Raw genomic sequence first — 23,139 nt, 5'->3', positions numbered from 1 at the left:
CTGAAGAATGCAAAACCAGATTATGTACATTTGTAAATTTGTACTGCTTTTTCTGTACATTTTGTACTGATCTATTTCAGATTAAATAAATGGTATTTCTTTTTATTTGCTGGAGTGGATTATGGAGTGGTGAGCATGCAGAGTAATTCTGTCTCTCTTTAAAGAAAGTTCACATCTTGGCCTCTGTAAAATTCTTAAAAATCTCAAAAACAGTCTCAGCTGCCTAGAGCAGCCAGCTCTTGAGCTACCTCCCTGCCACTGTTACATAAATGCCATCTCTTACTTTGTTAAATGGAAGCACATATACAAAAGCAGAAGGACAGTACTTCAGTAGTTAGTAAAAGAAAGTAAAATAAAACAACGTTTTATTACTGAGTTTGATTTAAAATCTCAGCTATGTGGATCACATGAGACAGCTTCAGTTATCCAAGCCAAGGGAGATGCTGAATCCTCATAGGAAAGGCAGGCACCTCTCTCTCTGCTTTAGTAGAATCAGAACAATCTCAACAGTGCCATCAGCAGGGGCATCAATGTCTGATTTCACTGGGACATTACAAACTGCATACACCAAAGCCAAATACACCGAAGGCTCCCACATACCTCCACCAACCTGTGTCAGCTAGCTTCTAGCTAGCAGGTTCTACAGTCTGGCCAAAGCAGTATCCTGGGCAATGACGTGGGGTCAGGAGTGGGCAGCAATGAAGAGTTGTTATTGGAGTGCCAATTCTGAAGACTAAGCGAATTTACAGAAATCCCACAGAGAAGCAAGCCAAAGAAATGTCTGTTCTGTCTGCAGCCAGCTATCCTAGACTGATGCCAACAGCTATAGACAAATAAGACTTTTTCTCACACAAGGACAATAACTCACAAGTGCCACCTTGCCAGCCACAGGCTTTATTTGTGAACACATTCTTCTCCATAAAAATTATGGCACACCTCTGCTCACTGCCCTTCTCTGCAAGCCACTACTTCAAAACTTGTTTCTGCACAACTACCTGGACAGTGAGAGCATGCCTTGCAGGAAACAGAAATGACAGTGCTGGCTAACTCAGTTTGTTTGTCATCCTAATTGAGAAGCAGTTCAATTGTTCAGGTACCAAAATGGCCAGAACAATGTGCTTCAGGAAACTTGAGGAGAAGCAGCTTTTCAATCAGTTCCTGAAGCATTGTATCTACCTAAAGGGCAAAGATGCAGACTGTAAATTTTTTAAATCAAGTCAAACAAGTAGCAAGAAGGGTCTCTAGGATTCAAAAGCCTCTTTCCATATGCTAGTTACTTAACAACTTCTGCCATGCTCGAAGTAGGTTATTCTCTGGCCAAGGCAAGATAATGTGTCATTCAGAAAATTGCACCAAACACACTTTGCTTCTTCTCTGGCTAGAGCACTGTTTTGGAGGCAAGTCCATACATTATAAACCACCATGTGTATAATTATATGTAGATAATATATATATTACATCCCAATACCTGTATTAAACCAGACTCAAATCACAGTCAACAAGTAATAACATAAAGGAAAAATATTTCATTATTTGTTGAATGAAGCAAAAGCTGCTGAGACACCAGCATTATACAGAATGTTAGTCCACTGAGAACTTCATCTATTCTGCTCAGTACTGTTACTAAGAGCTCCGAGATGACCCATTGCAAGATTTCTGAAATATTTCACATGCTATAACTTCCACTTCTCAACCTATTGTCAGATGCAAATAGAGAACTGGAATATCCACAGTAAAGCTGGCTCAAGAGTATCTTGAATATACTAGCTTACATAATTTTTATATCAGTTTAATCAAAAAAACCAAACTTCAGCTAACATTTGAAAGAGCTCTGAAAATGCTCTGCTGATTATAGATCTGTTATGATTGCTTTTTTGGCAGTCACATTAGGTTTATTGAGGCATTAACAGGAAGGCAAATGGAAAGGCAGGAGACAGCAAAATGAACACTTTCATAGACAACACTGCCAGACCAGGACATAAAAGAAGAAAATGATGCAGTAAAAATGATGTGACATGGAGACTGCTCAGGCCTAGGTGAGACAGCTGTTATGCTGCAACTGCAACATACCATGCTGAGCACACATTCAGAGTAACCTTGGGCTCTTCCTTCCCATCTGCAGTAACAAGCTCATGTTACTGTTTGGTTTTAAGAGCTGCAGGACAGGGATGGCCTTTGGGATGTGTGTCTGGCAGGTCAGGTCAGCCAGTCCTACTGTTACATAAATCCAAGGTATCTCCTAGCAAGTGACAGATCCTGGGATCTTTTTTATAGCTATTGATGACGAAACAGAATGGGAAACAGAAGGGTTTTTTACCGCACTGTTATCCTTCACAGGCCACTGAAGGTAAGCTTCATCTACTGGCTTGCGGTTGTAAGGTTTAGTACAGGGATGTGTTTAAAACTTGAGAAACTGTAAGAGCTAGATTTTGAAGGCAGGCGTTCTTGAAACCATTTTTAATAAAAGAGGAATGCATTTGTATAACTGAAAATTTCCCCAATGTTAGAAACATTGTGTTAAATTTGCACTAACTCCAGAAGACCTAAGACAGGATGGACAGGCAGTCTCCTGACCTTGTCCAGAAGCCCAGCACGACCTTTCAGATGTAGTGAACTACCACTTGGTAGTCTCATTCCCACAGCTTCCCCACTTGAATACCAGAAGAATAATTTTCCTCCAGGCTAAATAAAGTAGTAAGGCAGGAACTGGGCTGGCTGGAGCATGGTTGAAGACTCAACACTGGGTCAAGATGGGATGGTGGCTCATGTTGACAACTGGTTCAGTCCTCAAGCTTGAGTCTTAGCTTTTTTGCAGGCTGGCAGTGTTGTTTCTTCCTCCTCAACCTTGCGAGGCTTCTTCACTGTGTACACTACCCCACAGGCACTCCTCCGAGTTTCTGGAATATACAAGCAGAAGCTGCAGTACCTCAAATAAAATGACACTAATGCATTTAATGCATACTCATTTCAGATGTCCATGCCCCAAAGCACAGTTCAACATGTTTAGCAGCCAGCCAGTTATTACATGTAGCAGGTAAGCAACCTGCGTGGGCAAGAGCTAGAGATACGCTGCATTATGGAATGGGAAAACTAAAGGGGGAAATCTGATGGTGGGTGTAGAATTACAGCAAACATTAGGAAAACTGAAGTCAGCAGAGGTTGAGGGGCTACAGACACACAAAACCATAGGAAAGCAGGTTTAATCAGTTTCGTAATCACAGAAGGCTACATTCTTGAAGCATTATCAAAAGCACTTTTGAGCAAAACATACTGTTCTTAAATATATTAAAAATGTATTCACATATCCCAGGATTCTTAAACAGACTATGTTGGCAGAGCTATGTTGGCAGAAGCTCCCCTATACATACCACAGAAGTGGCTTTATGGTATCCAAAATATTTTATTTACAAAACCCTCAGCATTACCATAAAATACTACCATGTGATGTTATCAAACTCCTCACATGTTTGCCAAACAACCTAGTGAGCCCAATCCAACTTCATAACTACTGGTGGGAGGCTTCACTGCAAAATTTGAGGTAGAAGAGATTCCACACAAATACTCTGTTAGCAAAGAGGCTCAGCAAGAACTTTGCCAAAATATATTGATTTATTCTGGGCTAGTATTCTTTGCAGGACAGGGAAATGACATCTGCTATTTAATTTCAAAAGTAAGACAGATGACAGTCGAGAAATTCCACGTAAACTTGACAAAAACTCTTCCGACACACTGTCTCTATGTAGATGAGTAGCAGGCTGAAGGAGGACCCTGTTCACAGAAATGCCCTCTCCAAGAGATCAAAGCTACCTGCTGTGAATTACAGCAGGTTCAAGCCTCACCTCTGCTGAAACAAGAAATGCAAACCAAATCATACTGCATGTTTGAAACGTAAAAAAAAAAAAATGTTGGGAGGTGTCCCAAAATCATACCTACCCAACAAATCTTGACAGAGGCAGAAATTAAGAGCTAGATGCGACTGCTCGGTCACAAAGTTAAACTGCCATCAGAATAAATAACAAAAATCAAGAAACACTAAGAACCAATAAATAATCATGTGAAAGGGAGGGTAGAGATGTAGAAATTGGTGCTACAGTGGAAAGCAAAGGTCTAAATTGATTGCTGGAACACAAACAGTGTCATCTCTTTGCTGCACTGACACCAGGACAAAAAAATACAACAGGAAAGCTTTTGATTTCTAGTGCAAGGGGCCACAAGTTAAATTTCCACTTTCGTAATATTAAAAATGGGCAAGTAGAAGACAGCTACTGCAAGCTGTCTCTGCTGAGAGTGTAAGAAAACAAGTTTTGCTTCACCAAAATGCTTCAAGTACACTACATGAAACTTATTTTTCTAAGCAGCAAGCACTCAAGGTATTTGATTTTGCATCATTTGAAATGGTCCACACTGAAGAGCAGGTCAGAAATAGACCACATAACGAAGCATCAGAAAGGGACGTGGCAAAGGTTCCTTCTGGAATCATGCTGCAAGAGGGTAAACACAAAACACATACATCCTGATTTTCTTGAAGTCAATGACATAGTTTCTGCTGGTGTCACTGAGATCAGCATTCAACCCTTTTTGAAACAAGGGACTGTTTCACTACAAAGCACAACGGGCAGATCTGTGTTTTGGCTAAACAGTTTTTGGCTTGTTAATATGGTTAAGCAAATACTCCAGTACAAACAGCACCATCAGTTCATTTGCTAACATGGCAACAATGGGAGCTAAAGCCCAAAACTGACTTGCTCTATAAGGTCTCAGACCTTTTGGAAAATATGCATTAACACAAACTTAGTTTAACCAATACACGTGTTATGTAGACAAGCTTGCATGTGCTTTTCACTTACCTCCATGAAGCATGGTGGCTCTGCAGTTGGTAGACACAGCTGCCTTGGCTTCGCCTTCTGACAGGCCAAACAGCAAACCTCTGTCACCTTTGTTCAGGATCAAAATGCACAGAAAGGAACAAATAGAATAGGAAAGTCTGTCTGCATGTTAGATTTGCTTACAAGTAAACTGGGAATTAGCAAAGTTGTAACTCACAGTGACATTTTGCATAAGGTTACCCAGAGGCAGGGAACTGGGGGCACTCAATTCTCCTGGCTGCAGTTTCCCAGCCCTCCTGGAAAGCTCCTGGCAATGCTGCTTTTTTCCAGGCAAGAAGCTGTACTTTTGAAAATAAAAGTCTGTCAACATGGGAACATTTTTATAAGCATAATCAAGCAAAACAATTACCCCACTGAAAATTTCAGTTTTAGGGAAATGACACTGGCTGAAACAAAAGTATTATGCTGGAAAGTTCCCAGCCACCTTGACAGGGATGACACCAGATTACGTATGTTAATTGGGGTTGGGCCTGACTGCTCTTTTCAAAAGGGAAGGAGACATTACACATAAAATCCTTCCAGACCACACACCCTCCCACACAGTTCTCATGACTCTGAGCACACTCCTCCTCTTCAAGAGACAGTCCAGATATGTGCTTGTGGAGCAGGGAGGGGGCAATAGTAAAAATGTATCTGAATTCCTAAAAGAAGGGGAGAAAAGGTACTCTCCTTGGTTTCTAAAACACAACCACTTATTTAACAGCAGATATGTAACTAAGGACTGGAAAATTCAGAACAGAAGTAACCAGCACTAAGATAGGAACTTTTTCTTTTTTAATATAATTTTATCCCTTCTTCTACCAAAGATGTGGCACCTTGGAGATCGTAAGTAATATTATCTGGTTCAGTTCACAGTGCCCATAGAATTTTTATGGGTTTTATTAATTTCTCTGCTTACACCCACACAGTATCAATGCATACCACAATAAAACATACCTGTAGATGAACACAGGCATTACTATTTGCAGTGATTGCTCATGCCACCCTATGACCAAGATCTGTTTCTCCTTCCGCACCTACTCAGAGCCCTGTCACTGAATTGGTTGCCAACAAGCATCACCGTATAAAGTTCAAGGAGTGTAAAGGATGGAAGTATCTCAAAACCACTTTGAACTTTCACATATTACTATTAACTGCTGTCTTTGACTTGGAAAAAGGATACAGATTAGCCACGTCATAAGGACCTCGTAGTTCTAGAGGCTAAAACAAAACAAAGAAGTTGGACATGTGCATGCACTTCTCTCGCAGGCTGACAGAGTGTGAGCAGGCAGGACAGGGCTATCAGGAAAGCAAGATTAAATGCTATATAATAGCAAGCTACTGAAGATGCACTAGGAAATCAAGTAAATACTATTATTTTGGAAAACAGAGTCCCCATTTGGGAGAAAACTGTCATGGAAAATACCACAGCAGCAAAAAAAACCCCCACCCAATCAAACAAAAAAAAAGCCCCAAACCCCATAATACAATTCTTTGGTAAAACAGATTAATTTAAAAAACTCTCGAGATGGCAATCATATTTAAAATTACAATTTTTATATGTTTAATATATAATTAAAGCTGTATTTTCAGCCACAGATAAATCTTCAAATTGTTCTGACTTAAAAAAAAAAAATCTGAGACTTACCCTTTCAGCTGCACTAGATATAACAATGTTCTGGAAAACAAAAGAGAACAAACGTTCATCTGTCAGACAGCATCAAGAAATGAAAAAAAAAAAAAAAAAAAAATCAGCAAGCAGCAAAGACTTCATAAGCATTAACTAAGTTCAGGCTCAAAGCCCAATTAAACATCAGAGTATCTGATGTCCTCAGATGAAGCGAACTCTAGCAGTGTGTGGATCTTAATTTGGGGACATGAATAAACCCAAGTCATCTCCCTACCCCCTACAGAGAGAGGGGCACAGGGACAAGTGCTCCCTTACAGTTACAAACCTCTCAGACAGATGTGAGTTGAATAAGCACCACATCTTTTGGAGGGATAGGCTAAGTGGTATGTCAGAGCGATGGCATTAAGCAAGCACCCATCAGCCCGTATCTCTCATAGTGGACTTGAAAGAGACCCCACACAAATGACAACTCAGACTGAGCTGTAACAGAAATGGACTTAAGAGCCCAGGTTACTCCAGAAGCAGCTTACAGATAGTGCCTTTAGACAGTTTGGTGCTTCCAAATTTTCAGCCTACTCTGTGTTGCAGTACAACTCAATCCTAACCTCAGCATTTGTGTTGGCCTTCGTGTTGGCCTTAAACTCACACTGGTTCTGGAAATCTGCCTGCAGCTAGGCAGTGGCTGCCAATGCATGCCATACACTCAATTCCCGTAATACTGGCACCCCCATGAAAATCACCAGGCAGAGACACATCCTTCTCCCTTCTCTCCCAAAGGGTTTCTGCATAACAGGTACATGACTGCTTGGGGGCTGGCAGATAACCACAGCTCAGCTGCCAGCATTCTGACGTTAAACCTCCAAGGATGCTCACCCAGGGGGCGACTGTTTTGCACAGGTGGAAACTTTGCAGCAGCAAAAATTTCCTTGCACCTTTCATTATACTGAAAAAGGCTTTGGGAATTCCTGCTTGAGTGGGTGGGAATGAGAATTGTACTGAGGCAGCAAAAGACTTTCCCTCTCTGACATCAGTACCATCAACACATCACACCACCTTCGGTTATGAGGTGGGGCTTTTGATCCCTTCCCACACTGCTTCGCTTGTCCTGCCACCTCCCCAGCACAAAGAGCAGGGCAGACACTGGAAGAAAGTGCTCTGTGCAGCTGGAACTCAACACACAGAAGAGCTATTTGCATGGAAATGACTGCATGTTCACACTGTGCCTAAGGTTACCTCATGTGCTGAGGAGGAAAGGATGAAACAGATAACGCTGCCTTAGCATAAGGAAAGCCAGAAGCAGAAGCAATACATACAATACATCAAAGTGACTTAACAGCACACGTTATGATGGAGCCTAGGATATTTTTTTCTGCATAGTTCACCTTTAAAATGACTGCACTATGGATCCCAAGGGGGCTTTTCAGCTTCAGTGGTGCTGACTGCAAGAGTTTGCTGGGAAAATTCATCTCCTGCTCTGAGCTGTAGCAACCAATGCCTGTCTCCCAGGCTTGGAGAAGCTCCCAGAGCAGCTGTGTGAGCCATCTTGAACCAGTGCAGGATCGTGGCTCACTGCTGTGCACTGGAGATATGCTCCGTCTGGTTCAAAGGCAACTGACTTCCAGTTATGGGATGGGTAAGATGGGAGGAGACAAGAGCAGACAAGAAAAGCACTGCTGACAAGTGAAGGAGAGACAGGCAAAGGCAAATCCAAAGGAAGGGCTAATGGGAAGAACCCAAAAGCAAAACATTATCTCCCCAGGTAAAAGGAGACAGCAGCTGTTCAGTACACTGCTCCAGGCACAGTACCCACACTCAGTTACCAAAACATGGAAGGTGAGGGACTGTGGCTAACGCACACCTTCTATCTAGCAAGGCAGGTGAGGCCCTCCATCATTCCCTGCACATTTTAACACGTCTTAAGGACTCTGCTCAACGCCAGCTCTGAGGATATCAGTAAATTTCTAAAAGTTTCTCTGCTCTACTACGACAGAGGAGGAACAAAAGGATCCAAAAGCTGCTACAAGTTCAGCAACTATAGGTTACAGAAGGGGAGAACTGTGTGTCAGGTGCCAAGCAAGCAGCCTATGGACCAGCCATCCCATGTCTCGCTGAAAAAAGGCCTTTACATAACTGATGGAGATGAACTACCAGCAAGGGCTAATAACCATCTCTGCTAGACCACCAGGTACTGAGCCTGGAGGCAAAAAGTAATGGCAAGAAATAGAGACAAACTAGCAGTCCTCTCCTAGCTCTTCCAGTGCCTAACAACATCATTGTCATGTCCAGCTCCAGCTGATTTACCTTCCAGGCACAGACGATGCACTAGATTGACAGATGCAGAGAGAAAAGGCACTGTGCACAGACTGAGTGCCCAAATGTCTCACTGTTTGTGACGCCAACTCAACTAGTGCTCTCCAGATCAAAAACCACATGAGAAACACATCTTTAACTGCACAGAAGAAGGGGGAGCACTGGCAAAACAGAATCCCAAAGGAAAGGGGGTTATTGTGTATGCACATCTGCTCCAAGTTAGTATTTTGTGCAATTAACTCCCAGAGCTGGGCTTCTCAGGAAAGGCTGTGCAAATACTCACTTTCTTCTGTAGCACCAAGGGAATTAATCTGTTTGACCCACTATGCTGTCCTTTAAAATAGTCTGTCGTGTCTGAGGGGTACTGAGATAAAGAGAGATCTGCTTTTAATTGGCCTTCCAAGCTGTATATCCCACTTCAGACTAGATTTGCAGGGTAATGTCAATTTTGGCTTCTCTGGACAAGTGTGGCAAAGGCCATTTCCAATAAAGGTGGTGGGAGCTACAATCTCTTTTAACTTGGATATATATTATGATATGATCCCCTGTTAAAAAAAACATGGCCTGAGAGGACCCAGCATGACAGGCAGCTTAGCCTGATAGCTTGGAAGGAGGTAAGGTATGAAAGCAATGGATTACAGGCGTCTCAGCTACAAGTGTTACTTCTTCCTTGGGTTTCAGTAGCAGGGAAGAATGCAGCTGATCTGACTGCAGTCCTGGCTGATAGCCAGGTAACTGTTGGGCTTGTTTTGTACACTAAGAATTTACTAACCATTTAACAAAACAAGATTTCTACTTTTTTCTTATTATTTTCTATCCCACATATTCAAGGTATACCATCAAAAAAGAGATTTTTGTCAATCAGAAATATGAAATGGGGTAAAGATATGCATGAACTTCAGTTCTAATGCAAACCTTAGATCTCTAGCACACCCCACCCCCTCTCTCCCTTTTGTTTTGGGTATTGCATATCATAACAGCAGCTAGGTTGTTCTGAAAAAAGAATCTAACAGTTTGACAACTTAAGAAGAAAGCATGCAGTGGTGCATGGCTGGAAGTATCTGGAGCTAGAATAATTGTGTCTTTGTATTAGGCAAAGATTCTGTCACAACTTCAGAAACCCTAGCATCAAACTCATTTAAAATGGCTCAGTCTGTACAACTCCAGAAGAATTTGAACTGACTTAATTAGCTGTTTTCACTTTGAGAGCTTACCTTCCCTTTGCAGATCTGCATCAGGCTGATCGCATTTGAAATTGTGTATCTTCTCATTGTAGAGTCTTTGATGGCAGGCGTGTAAAGAAGTTCAAAGTAAATGCCTCGATCTATTGCCTTCACATGAAAGAGAGTGATCAAAAATCAAACAGAGAGAAGCACAACAATCTAACAACTGCTGCCTGGTATTGATGTAGCTTATTCTCAGCTTAACTGTGTTATATATGAAAAAATTAAGGTGGAATTCTTCCAGCAAGAACACAGCATAGCATGAAAGGGGCGGGAGGGAAGGTTTCAGTGTACACCAAATATATGTACTGGAATCTTGGGAAAACAGATAAATAAGGTTCAACAAATACCAGCCACTTATTATTTATAATTAGCTTTCCATTATCACAGAGTTGAGGAGACAGGTAACTGCTGCTGGTCAGAAACAAGTCTTGAAATTTTGAGGACTCTCCTCCCCTAGCCCCACAGCCTGCTGTAAGGAAGATCACCACTTCCCGCAGTACCCACATCTTGCAGATGAGAAACCTGTTCTTGCATAAAAGCAGCACTGAGGACCCTTCTCTCCTGTCTCACAGCACACTGGTATTTGTGACAATGTTAAGTAACAGTGAGTCACTGAAGAGGTTCCAAATAACAATACTGGTTGTATTTTCAGCTCCTTTAAAATCCTTTACTATCTGTCAAAGTACCTCACCAAAAGCCTAGTATTCTTGTTTTTGCAAACACACAGAGAAAGGTTAAGCAGCTTGCTATAGGACACAGTGAGCTAGTCATAAAGACACAATTCAAAGCAAGGAGTTCTTTGTTCCATGGCCTATACTATGTTCACCTGAAATGTCACTCTATGCTTTATACGCATATTATTTAAAAATGCTGCAATGTTAATACTGTAAAAGAGTCGAGTAACTAAATACAGATAGAATTAATTCAGCTCCCACCCATGCATGACCTCTGCATGCAAGCACAACAAAAGCTATGTACACATCAAATGTTTTACACAGAACTTGTCCAACACTTGCAAACAAGAAGAGAATCCTGAATTTATCAAACCCAAAGCAGGTGACGGCAATACATCAATTTCCAGACAAGCAGATTTTTAACCTCATCCCCACCACTTCAGCTGTCTGCCAATCTGCCTGTCTGTCATCACAACAACCAAAACTGACTGCCCCAGGATGCACAAAACCAGTCTGACTGACAGATTGCCTTGAAGCTGTGAGTGTGGAAGCTGTGAAGTAGGTTGTAAGGAAAACGTCTCCAAACACAGGGCTCCAAGAGCCACCCAGCTCCTCAGCTGGGTCAGGCTGTTGAAGTTTTAGGCAGCTAGGGTACTTTCAAACAACACTTCATAAAAAATTGTAATTCCAAATGGAAAGCTGGAATTCCAACTCTATAGTAAATTCCAAAGAATTACTTTCGTTCTGTTTCAGGATTAATTCTAATTAATTTTTAATTTTTATTCTAGGACAAACATTCTGTAGAAAAGGAAGGATTTCTAGCAAATTCTAAATTTAAATTTTTATGCACTAAGGACTACATCAACCAAGAATGCCTATGTGGAATAAACCTTGAAAAAAATAATTCACCTAAGAGCATATTCAGATTAAGCTTTCTGGCAAACCACCAACAGTGGGCAGAATTGTATTAGCAAAATATTTGATCCATGCTGATAGTCATCTTGTGTCCCAGATATTTAGCAATTCCATATTTGGTTCATTTACCAAGACATTCCTTTGTCTAAGTATGGATTCAATACAGTTGTCCTCCAAATAGCTGGTATGACATCCTTTTCCCAAATTAACACTGCCATTCACATTCTCCTGTCTTTTAAATCACAGGGCTGTTTGTTTATTACTCTGACACAGCTGTACCACTTCTGGTTTGGGAAGCAGCTTAGTCAGCAATCACACCACATCTCCCTGTTTATCACAGTATTGGCCTTAAGGCTCTGTTTCCATTCCTTGGAAACACCATTTCTGCCTTCTTAAGTACAGGACAGGAAGGAGAAAAAGAATACATCACTGTGCATTAAATGCTGCAGTGGCGGCCCTGAAGTGAAGGACATCTGAAACAACACTATACATTATGCAAGAAAATAAAAGAACCACTTGGATGGGAATGGTGGGAGGGAAATGGTAGGGAATTCAACTCAGACTGACATTAAATACAGAATTTAACAGCAAGAAAACAATTTAGATGTAAATTTACCATATTCACAGGGGGCCTTCGGAAGTAGAATGGCAGCTTTTCTGTTACATTTATGCATACCAGATCCACATCTAGAGTTGTGCAAGCGATCTACAACAAAGAAATAGGAACAGATTATTAGATATGCCAAAAAATGCATAATCAACTTTAGGTGCACTAATATTCTCCCTCATTTCTTAATGCAACAAATGTTTCTCTGGGGTGAGTTCAGTTTTAAAATGAAGAGGTACTATGCCTTGCCTATCAGTAAAACAGCAGGGCTACAGGTGCACATCTTGAGCACTGTGGGATTAAAATCCAAGCTTTCTCTCTCTTACAGAACTACTTTTCCAATAAAATAATGACCAACCCAAAGGCAAGACTAATTGCTTTGTTTTTATCTGACACAGGCCATGCAGAAGCAATGCTGGCTTTTGGCAAGAGAACTTGCAGCTAATGAAGGACAACCTCTGTTCACAACTGGAACAGCCCAGGAACTGCCCCTTACCCCATCACTCTCTAATTCCAGTGTAGCAACTGTTTTCAGGATTATTTTTACCAGAAGCAACTGAGAAAAGCCTGAAAGAAAAGCAGGATGTTAGACAGTAACTGGTGGTGCTTCATGCCCAGTACTGGAGGCTGATCTTCAGGGCCTCGCTTCCCTGGCTGGGTGGGGAATGTGCGGTCCTTCCTGAAAGCCATGTCTCTGGTGGAGTCTGAAGACAGCACTGAAGATTATAGTTTAAAAGTTTAGCTTTGAACTAACATCAGAATTTACAGCTTGTATTAAAAGACGGAAGGAATGAACAAAGGGTGGAGAATCTCCACAACAACATAGAGAAAATCAAGTGAACATAAAAGGGAGCCCTTGATTTATATATAATATCATGCACACAAGGTATATAAGAATTGTATATGCCTACCCCATAAAGATGATTACACAGGGCCAGATTAATGTCTGCAAGCAGTGTTGTAACAAAGAAGATAGGCTGAAGAAGTTTAAAAGGACTTTTAACATAGGGGAACTCTGCATTCAGAAACCTGCCAGCAACAGCACCAAATACACCTGGGCTAGGTGCCAACCATTCATCCCTCCTTGCACTGGCACAAAAGCAGTGGGGGTTGTGGGGAGTCCCAGGGCGGGGCTACTCTAACACAGGGCAGGCTATTGCTTTGCAAACCAGTCTTCTACTAGTTTGTTCACATAAAATTTGGATGGATCAGAGATATGAGAGCAGAGGCCCAGCTTTAAAAATGTTTCTTAGCTATTGATAGCACCCCCTCCTAGACAGGTGAGCCACAGCACACATGCAGGCAATTCAAAGATCCAGCAAACCACAAGGTTTTTGATGTCTCTACCAAGCCATTCAGACTAAACTTATCTTCATGCCTTACCTTTACCAACTCTGTTAGGCAGGACAGAGCTGGAATCTATTGCACTGAATTAGACTTGCATGTGTAAGTTTAGCCCTACTACAGCCAGTTTTACTCCTTTTCTTACATGGAGTCAAGCTACCATCTAGACAGAGGTGATTTATGGGAGCATCCACAGAGCAAATAGTGCTGAATCATGTCCTAGAAAAGATGTCAGTGAGGCCATAGGAAATTCAGGAAGAGAAAAAAGGCAAAAATGAAGGAAAGCAAGAATACACATCAGAAACATGCAAGTTGCCCTATGTGATAACATGCCTTCCTATCAACTTCAGAAACACTGGAAAACTCTTTTCCATTTTGTAAATTAAGCACAGTGTGAAAGGGAGTGACCTGAATGGCAGGGTATCTACAACATTCTAGTGACAATAACATTTCAGACAACACCACCAAGGAAAAACAAAATTAAAGAGTCATACTTCCCCATCAGGAAGAATTCCTGCACTACATGGAAAGTTGGAGAGGAGATTTCTCCAAACACTCCAATGTACAGCCTAGCTTTGGCTCCTGGACAAGTCACACACGCAGGCAAGTTAAGGTCACCCTGCCTGTTGAAAGTATCTGAAGTGCAAAAACTTGATACAGAAAATGACATGCAGCAGTTGCACGGCCCAGCGCCTGCCTGGCCGCACTGCAGGCAAGAGCCCCATCTACTGGGAAACTCCAAACAGCCATAAATAAATTTGCCACTGCTTGGATGGCCTGAAGAAAGCTTTGGCAAGCATTTTAGGAATAAACATTGACATTTGGCTTTGCACTACATCCTCAGACATATAAGCAAGTGTTTTTTAGATACTGATGATCTGCCAGTTGCTTACAAACAGCAGGCAGAACTAACTAATATAGTTAAAACAGTCAAGAATCTTAAAAAGCAAAATTTTTGAAAAGCAACAGGCATAGACCTTATTACTGGCACAAAGAAGGCATTCCTGCTGCGGCCCAAAACAATCCTCTTGGGAGACTTAAAGGAGAAGCATGCTCTACAGTTATCTTGGCAAGCACATCTTCCTCATACCCCTGAAGACAAATTATTTAGAGGATCTGAGCACATTTTTCAGTACACATCACTGCCACATTCAGTTACAGAAAAGCTTCTCTGGCTCATGACAGGAGTGCACAGACTGGTTTTGGGCCATGCTAAAATTAGAGCACATCTCCAATGGTCATGTATTTCTTGTTCTATGAAGAATAATCCAAGTGCTAAATTGTTGGTAAGAAAGATGATGCTCTTGAGATAATGATGAGTTACCAACAGCCAATTTTAAAATATAAAGTTAATTTGTGGTGCAAGACCCACCCTAGAAGGCTTTATCCTTAACAATTAAAGATCCACAAGTCGTAAAAGCCAGAGGCATATGCTGAAACTCCACACGTAACATCACTTGTGCCAGACTCCCTATTGATACATCTACAAAACTGACACAACTCTCCAGAGTTAGAACACCTAAAATCTTTAAACAAAAGACAAACATACAAATCTGCCCTGAACATGAACACTTAAGGATATAGTCTTTCACCTCATGCTGTTTGCAAGAAACATGCTTGGGTTCCCTCCCCAGCTCAAAGTGCTGCCAGCATGGAAGCAATGAAGATGGTCTCATTGACAATCCTGCTTCCATCCTAAAAAACTGTCCATCAACTGCTAGAGTGTCAGCTTTAACGGTCACTGTCTGCATTGGCCTGTCCAGAGCACAGCCATCCTCTTTGTGTTGGCACAATTATCTGCGTGGCTGAATGCTGAATCAGAGCGGAGAGGAGACCTGCCTGCAAAATAACTTGGCACAAACTGGGTACTTTTCAGCCGAAGGCGTATTCCTCAAACCAAACTGCCATGCAGCTAAGCAAGCAGCTTCACTAGCAGAGCAGAGACCTGCAGAAATGAGTGGCTGCTTATGCCAGTTTAAACACTGCCACAAATGGATTTCCAACTGCAGCAGGACTCACAATAACACCTGAAAATAAAAAAATGCCCATCTTTAAATCAGAGAGCGCCCTTTTTCCCCAAAACAACAGCATGCCCCTGCTAATTACCTGGCTTTACATGATAAATGAATTGACCTCACTTGAGAACTGAGATCTTACATTGTTGCCAGAGATAGGTGGAGAGTGGCCCTCAAAAGTATTTTACAACTATTTGCCTCTCTCACACCCACAAGAGTCCTAAAATCTTACAAGGGAAATAAAGCAGTCAGAAATGAGCTTCATTAAGCTGCAACTGTTATAATAAATGCTGGAAATCTTCTGCTAAAAAAAATTCTTTGAAGCTCACCTTCTTCTACAGCCTCTTGGTTTGTACTCTGCTTGGAAAAGTTTTCCAAAAGGAAGAGAAATAATTTAGAAAAACAAAACAGAAGCAAGTAATTTTAATGTGTCAAAACAGGTACTCAGCAATACTAGAAAACAGCTTTAACTTATTTTAAAAAAACCCAAACAGACTCAGTTTTATACTGACAAACTCTCTTTGAAGGTAAATTCTGGCATTCCTTCAAAGACAGTCACATTTGCTTTTGGTGTCCCTGTGCCTTCTTCACACTGCTTTAAACTCCATGTCCGCTTGCTGCCTACCACGGCTAACAGAGATGTGATGCTTTCACCTACCCTTCCAGCTCAGAGTTAATGTTATTTCTATGAGCTTGCAACGGGTCTGACATCACAATTTTGCATTTTGTAAGAAAAACATCCTGCCAAAAAGAAAACTTACTTCCAGATGTTCCACTTGATCAGACCACTCACATCAACTGTTACCAAGTATTTGAGAAAAATTTAATCAAAAATACAAGAGAGACAGAGATAACTGTCCTGGTTCAGCTAGGATAGGGTTAAGTTTCCCCAGCAGAGAAGGGGGAAGGGATCTCCAGCCGGGTTATTCATACCATGCTGAGTCGGGGGCATAGGAGCACGGGAACTTTTTCCTTTGTGGCTTTGGTGATGGGGAGCACGCGAGCGAGCTGTCTGTAACCATTGTGGCATTTCTCTGTATATCTTTTGTCTTGTTTACTGTTATTACTGTTTACTGTTGTTATCATTGCTACTGTTGTTGTTCAGATTGTTTATCACACTGTTGTATTAAATTTCTTCTTATTTTAACCCGGGGTTTGTGCCTCACTTCCAGCCTGACTGGCTGAGGGTGGGGGAGGGGCAACGGCAACGTGGTCTCTGGTCCCAGCAGGGCCTAAACCAACACAATAACTAACACCTATCACCCAATAAGCCAAGCTGAGATCATACTGCCTTGGATGGTGTTCTAAAACAATTTTTCTAAAACTAATTTTTCTGGTAGAAAAGGTCTATTCAAGATATAGCAGCTATGGATAAAAGTTGGAAGACAATATGATACTTGGGGCTGTTAGTAATAGCTGAAGAATTACTGCACATCACTGTAGGTATCACCTCTAAATAATAAATGTCTTCTTCAGTCAAACAACAGAAATGGACCAAGCCAATTCATGGTCAGACACAGTTGCAACACCTTGCTTTTCTAAAATCACAGAAGTGACAAAGTATTGGGGTTTTTGTATTTCTATTAAGCTAAAACAACATGAGAAACAACAGTATTGGGCTAAGGTCACAAATTAGTCCTAACTAAGGTTTTGAAAATGATTCACACCCACTATTTTCTCTCACTAGCATACTCAGAATACTACCACTGCTACAAACATCAGCATCTGTTCAGTAACACAAATTTTGTGGAGGCAGTTTTCAGTTGCAAGTTTGCTCTGAACAGCCAGGATAAAATCTGAGTGAGAAAATGACTGTCTGCCCTTCAAGTATTTCCCCTGAGGCTGCTCTACTTTTCTACAGCCTCAATGGTTTTCTTGGCAGGCAAAATCACAAACATACCATGAAGTCACAGAAGTGCAGCTTCTTTCACTCAGCTTGAGCATCCAAAACACTCAAAACAAAACAAAACCAGAAATTCTGTCCAGCAATGGAGTAAGGGCTGTTATGTTTAAGCAGGCATGTTTACTTTTGGAAGTTTGTGCTGGGTTTTAGCAGGGGAGGAGGCTACAGTGGTGGCCCCTGTGAGAAGCTTCTCAATGCTTCCCCAGCTCCAAGCCAGACCCACCTCTGGGCAAGGCCGAGCCAATTAGTGATGATGGCTGTGTCTCTGCAATAACGTATTTAAGAAGAGGAACCTGAGAGGAGGAGTAAGAGTTGTGAGAAGGAGTTACAAGAAGGACACCTATGCAGACACCAAAATCAGTGGAAGAAAGGAGTAGGAATGGGGAGAGGTACACCAGAGCAGAGACCCGCCCTGCTGCCTGTGTGAGACAGTAGGGCCACCCCCCTGCCACCAGTGGAGGTCACTGGTAGAGCAGATGCCCACCTGCAGCCCATGGAGGACCCCACACCGGAGCAGGTGGCTGCACCCGAAGAAGGACAGGACTTTGTGGGAAGAACCAGCCCCCGCTGCTGTAGTTTGGACCCGAGAGGACTGCAACACCTGGCAGGGGGGGAACTCACACTGGAGCATCTTGGAAAGAATGCATCCTTTGGGAAGGACAAACGTCAGAGAAAGTTTGTGGAGTACTGTCTCCCACGAGAGGGATGCCATGCTGGAGCAGGGGAAGAATGTGAGGAGTCCTCCCTGAGGAGGAAGGAGCAGCAGGACTGAATGTAACTCCATTCTTTGTGCCCTGCGCTGCTGTGGCAGGGAGGAGGTAGAGAAATCAGGAGCAAAATTGAGCCTGGGAAGATGGGAGGGGTGGGAGAAGGTGTTTTTAAGACATGGTGATGCTTCTTACTGTCCCACTCTGTCTGGTAAGTGGTGCTGTCGTCAGTGTTAAGTCTGTCTTTTGCCCATGACCAAAATGGGCGAGTCATCCCTTCCTGACCTCATCTCAATTCCTGAGACTTCTGCTTTATTTTCTCCTTCCCATTCCTGACGGGTAAGGGCTGAGTGAGCAGCTGCACAGTGCTCAGTTGACCTCTGGGCTCAAACCACACAAAGTTATACTTTATCTGTTCACAAGATGCTATGACAACCAGAACTAGCTGTCTTGTAAGCTCTTGCTCCTCTTTTGATTTTAAGTAAAGAAATAAAAAGGGGAAAAAAAAAAAAAAAAAAAAAAGAGAGATCAGCTATTAATTTGGGCAAATTTCCAAGAGACCTAATACTAAAAGGAAGACGATAACTCTGAGCCATGTTAGTTCTACTTTAAAATCCTCCCACTTTCCCTGGCATTTCAGAGACCAGGAACAATTAGTGCTAAGAGAACATAGCAAATGAGTTTTGGGGAAGATGTCAGTTTGAGAAGTTGAAGTTCAAGACAGAAGTTTTCTACATGCTAATAGTGTGTGTATGTATATATTCATATCTATTAGAAAAAAGATAGATGTTGCTTCTTCTCACTAGAGGGAAGTACTCAGTGGAGTACAAGACCCACAAAGGAAACCACAGTGCAGGGGCAGGGGCACACAACTCCATTCATCAGGTAGATGGTTCAGACTTTAACCAGTCACCTCAAGGCCTTGCAGCCTCCTTTAATCCCTTCCAGCCTTCTCAGTCTATCAACTGACCAGGCAAACTGTGTTGCTTAATTATCCCCATGACCTGCAGACCTGTGAAAACCAGAAAATAAAGCAAAACAAAGCATGTACTCAAACTAGCCCAAGGCAATAATGCTGAATGAGCATTACAGATCAGATGATTATACTTACGTGGAACAATTTCTCAGTCTTCGGAAATACTGCTATGATGTCATATAACCTTATATTTGCAGATGTTGATCTCTACAAAAGGAGGAAACAGTTACTAACTTAAATTCTTACAGACACCAAAGCTATACACAGTGATTACGACCAAAATAATGAGAAGAAAATCCCTTTTTCACTTTAAAGTACTAGAACAAAGCTAATAATCACCTAGTTACATAGGTGTCTCTGCTGTGAGCCATACTGGGAAGTCATTCATTCTCATTTTGAGGCTTGTCCCACCCACCTAGTAAGGCACTTACACCTTTTGCTTTGATCACATGGCACTAAAACATGTTTGTTGGCTTGTTCATGGTCTTCTGGTTTACGCACAGAAGTCCAGAAATCAAAGAAAGGAACAGAACCATTGTCCCACATTGAGAAGTGATTAACAGAAGCCATATCCAGTCTTGTAAGTCTGTATCTCTTCATGATCACGTTATTTGCTAAAGATATGACCCAAGAAATCACTGCTGAGTGTCCTATAAAATCCATTAAGTTCTCCCCACACAATTTCCCAAGTTTCATTTGTTCATTGAGAAAAGGAAACAAAAATTGGAAAATTAATATACTAAAAGTACTTACCAATAGATTACAGTGGGAAGGATCAGAAACAACAAGGGTTAGCCGGGTTAAGACTTTAATTCTTTTAGATGTCCCCTAAAAAAAGAAGTAATATAGAAGACTTAAATCCAGAGCAAAAAATTGTGGTGACTTTTACTCTGTCCGCTATAAAAAGAAATTGGTGCCTTGCTCCTCTAATTATTCAACTACATGTATTTATACTGTAATTATTCAACTACAAGATTTGAAATTCACACAAGTGATTTAATAATTTCTAAAATAATGAATAGAGCCTACTCTAATGAGAGTGTATTGTTCTGATGCTGGGAGTTTTCACAATCAAACAGCGGACAAATGTCTCTTTTTTGATTAACACAGAAAACACAAAATCACATACAAACACACCAAGCTAAAAAACATAACTCAGAATAATAATACATAGATTGTATGTAGACATACTTGTACAATAGGCAAAGATGGAAACAACTCTGAAGGAGATACTGGCTTGACAATTTCCTTAAAAGAGAACAAAACAAAGTTATTAAAAAATGTCATGGGTTAAGTTTATATTTTAAACAAAAGCTGTTTTCCAATCCTAAAAAGACATTTGCCATGCCAACAAAATATTTCCCAGGGACAATACACAGGCCATATTAAAAGTTAACTCTGAGGCAATTATATTGAAGTATAAAACAGGAGATCCATCACAAATGCAGACATTTGTACTTGCCTCTAGCTGGGCATTCTGCAGATAAAGCTATCTGGGAACATGTAATAAGGCATATAGGTTTACAAGAGAAAACACACTAAGAACAAATAACCTCAACAAAAATTACCTGTTTCTTTTCTTTAAAATCAATGACATGATTAAGAGCAACTGCAGAATATCCCACTGAAAAAGTAAGCACATAGTAAGGATATCATGTCCAGTAAACAAATGGAAACAAATCCAAACAGAAACCTCATAAACACTTATCACCTAAACGTCTCAACATTAATAACCACATGCATATTTACTTTTCACATTATTTTTTTCTGAAGATTAGTTCACCAAAAAAGTGCCTTAAAATAAAAAAAGTTCCATTTGCCTTTTAATATGCCCAGATCTGACAACATTTACTTTACGGCAGAGCTTTATGAGCATGAATACTCAGGGTTGGGGTCCCCAGATACTTTGCCCTAGTTTGGTCCTGTTGATGACCTTCTTTAGGGAATATGGTTAATAAGGACATTCAGAACAGTTGTTAAAACAGCAGATAACACAGAGCTGGGGGAGATACTGCTATAGAAGACAAGGTGAGCATTCAAAATGATGCCGACAAAAACGTCTCGTCCCGCAGGGATCAGAGGAAGACGGTGCACTTGCCAAAGAGAAACCACGCCCCAACACTGGACGGGCAGCACCCGGTTGTTACAGCAGTTCTGCAGAGAAAACTTAGGCCGTAAGAAACTGCAGCTGGAAAAGTGTGCCCATGTTGGTAAAAAAAAAATCTTGTTACATGGGGATAAAGGGGCAGAGGCAGAGCCCGCAAGTCACAACAGGAGCTCTCCTTGCTACTCAGCGCTGGGAAAACCTCGGTCCTGGTCACCCCACTCGCAGGAAAGCGCAAGTCGAGCGGGGAGGGCGGAGAGGAGCGAGGGGAACGCTCCCTGCCGGGGAAGCCGCCGGCGAGTTTTCGCCCCCAGGGAGGGCCACCGCCGCCCGGAGACTCACGCCGGCCCGGCGGGGCTGCCGCTCGCGTCCCGCTGCCCTCCCGGCCGGGCCGGGCCCAGCCCTTCCCAGCTCAGGCCCACCGGCTCCGCGCCGCAGCCCGAGCCCCGGCCCGGCCCGGCCCTGCCGCACTCCCCCGCGCCCGGGGCACCGACTCACAGTGCGCCGCGGCTTCCAGCAGGCTCTGCAGGGCCTTCTTGTCCGGCCCCTGCGGGAGGTTCAGGTCGGCGAAGCCGGCCATGCTGTGCGCAGCGGCGGGGCGGGCCGCAGCCGGGAACGGCACCCGCCCCGCCCCGGCGGCCCGCGGCAGCCTGGGGCTTGTAGTCCGTAGCCGGGCCGGGCCGGCCGGGCCCGCCGGTACGCGGCAGCTGCATCTACAGAACGGCAGCAGCAGGCGAGGAGGTGTTTCACATCCTCGCCGGCGCTCCCCGGTCGGAGGTGCTGCACCAGAGGGCTGCGATGAGCCAGGGGAACGGCTGTGTGGTGAATTGCTCAGGTCTCAGGCGGGGCTCCGAGGAAGCTCAAACCTGGCTCTTTGCCACCCTAGCCAGCCCAAGCAGAGCAGGCCGCGGCACCGCTCTGCTCAGAGCCCCGGCTTGTACCCACCAGGTGGAGCAGTAACCTTGCTGGACTGAAGGACTACCCGTTAAACTAGTTGAGCTCCATCTGAACACTGTCAGAAAAAACAAACAAACAAACAAACCCTTTCCAGTTATTGAAAGGTCTTCCCCTTCCTGTGTTAGCTAAAAAAATGTGAAATAAGGCCCCAAGCTGCCATGCCAGAGATACCCCCTAACATGCAGAAGGACTGAGGAACTGTAATAGACCGGTAACCAAATACATTAATTGTGTAGAGCTGTTAAAAAAAGCACAAATGCCATTCTACCATTGATAAATAGCACAGAATTTGTAAATTACAGGTGGTAATTACCGCTAGGTTTGGGGTTTTTTTTTGGTCCAGGGACTTAGAGCAGCTGTAAAACAGCAAGTCTGCGATTCCCATCCAACTTCAGGTGCCACTCCATCGCCTCTGCTGGGCTGGGAGTCCTCTGCTTTCTCTTTCTTCAAACTGGACTAAACGTTCACAAAGGGAAATCTGTGGGGTATTTGCAACTCTGAATTCTTAATGAGGAAAAAATGCTCTAACCAAGGCCAAGGCATTGATGCTGCCAACTCCTGGTACATCCCTGCTTACAGGGTCTGTCCCTGGTGCAGCTTGTGCCAGGTGTGCCTGGGGATTTGTGACTTTTTTTCTACCAAAGAGATGACACCGTTTACAATGGATGACTGAGATACAATAACGCCTTCTCGGCAAATTTCTGGCCTTGCTATCTGATGAGTTACAAAGACCTCAGGTGGTGGTGGAAGAGAAGCTACTTGTGGGGGTGCAGGACTGGATGAGGAGCTCAGGGCAGCTTTAAGAGCTGGTAGACAACAGCCTGACACATCTCTGTGGCATGGAAAAGGCACATCACTCTGAAAAAAAAAAAAAAAGAAGGTGGTAAACCATCTTTGTTCTTACCA

General features: G+C 42.7%; 1 protein-coding gene across 2 annotated transcripts; it reads right to left on the bottom strand.

The window, feature by feature from the left end:
- Positions 1-378: 378 nt before the first annotated feature.
- On the bottom strand, positions 379-21,873 carry RPP30 (ribonuclease P/MRP subunit p30). Of its 2 annotated transcripts, XM_074907423.1 has the most exons (11): positions 21,775-21,873; positions 20,741-20,796; positions 20,364-20,420; positions 19,926-20,000; positions 19,308-19,379; positions 12,237-12,326; positions 10,020-10,136; positions 6,514-6,543; positions 6,049-6,086; positions 4,848-4,927; positions 379-2,897 (listed from the first exon to the last, which is right to left on the bottom strand). In XM_074907423.1, exons 1-11 carry the CDS (start codon positions 21,854-21,856, stop codon positions 2,788-2,790), a joined length of 807 nt encoding a protein of 268 aa, XP_074763524.1. In that variant the 5' UTR covers positions 21,857-21,873; the 3' UTR covers positions 379-2,787. The 2 variants fall into 2 exon arrangements, with proteins under 2 accessions (XP_074763524.1, XP_074763525.1); XM_074907424.1 differs by lacking the exons at positions 379-2,897; positions 4,848-4,927 and having other exon boundaries at positions 6,060-6,164.
- Positions 21,874-23,139: the final 1,266 nt, after the last annotated feature.

This window comes from Athene noctua, chromosome 5, assembly GCF_965140245.1.
Source record: "Athene noctua chromosome 5, bAthNoc1.hap1.1, whole genome shotgun sequence".
NCBI classification, from domain to species: Eukaryota; Metazoa; Chordata; class Aves; order Strigiformes; family Strigidae; genus Athene; species Athene noctua.
This window is presented reverse-complemented; position numbering and strand designations above follow the sequence as displayed.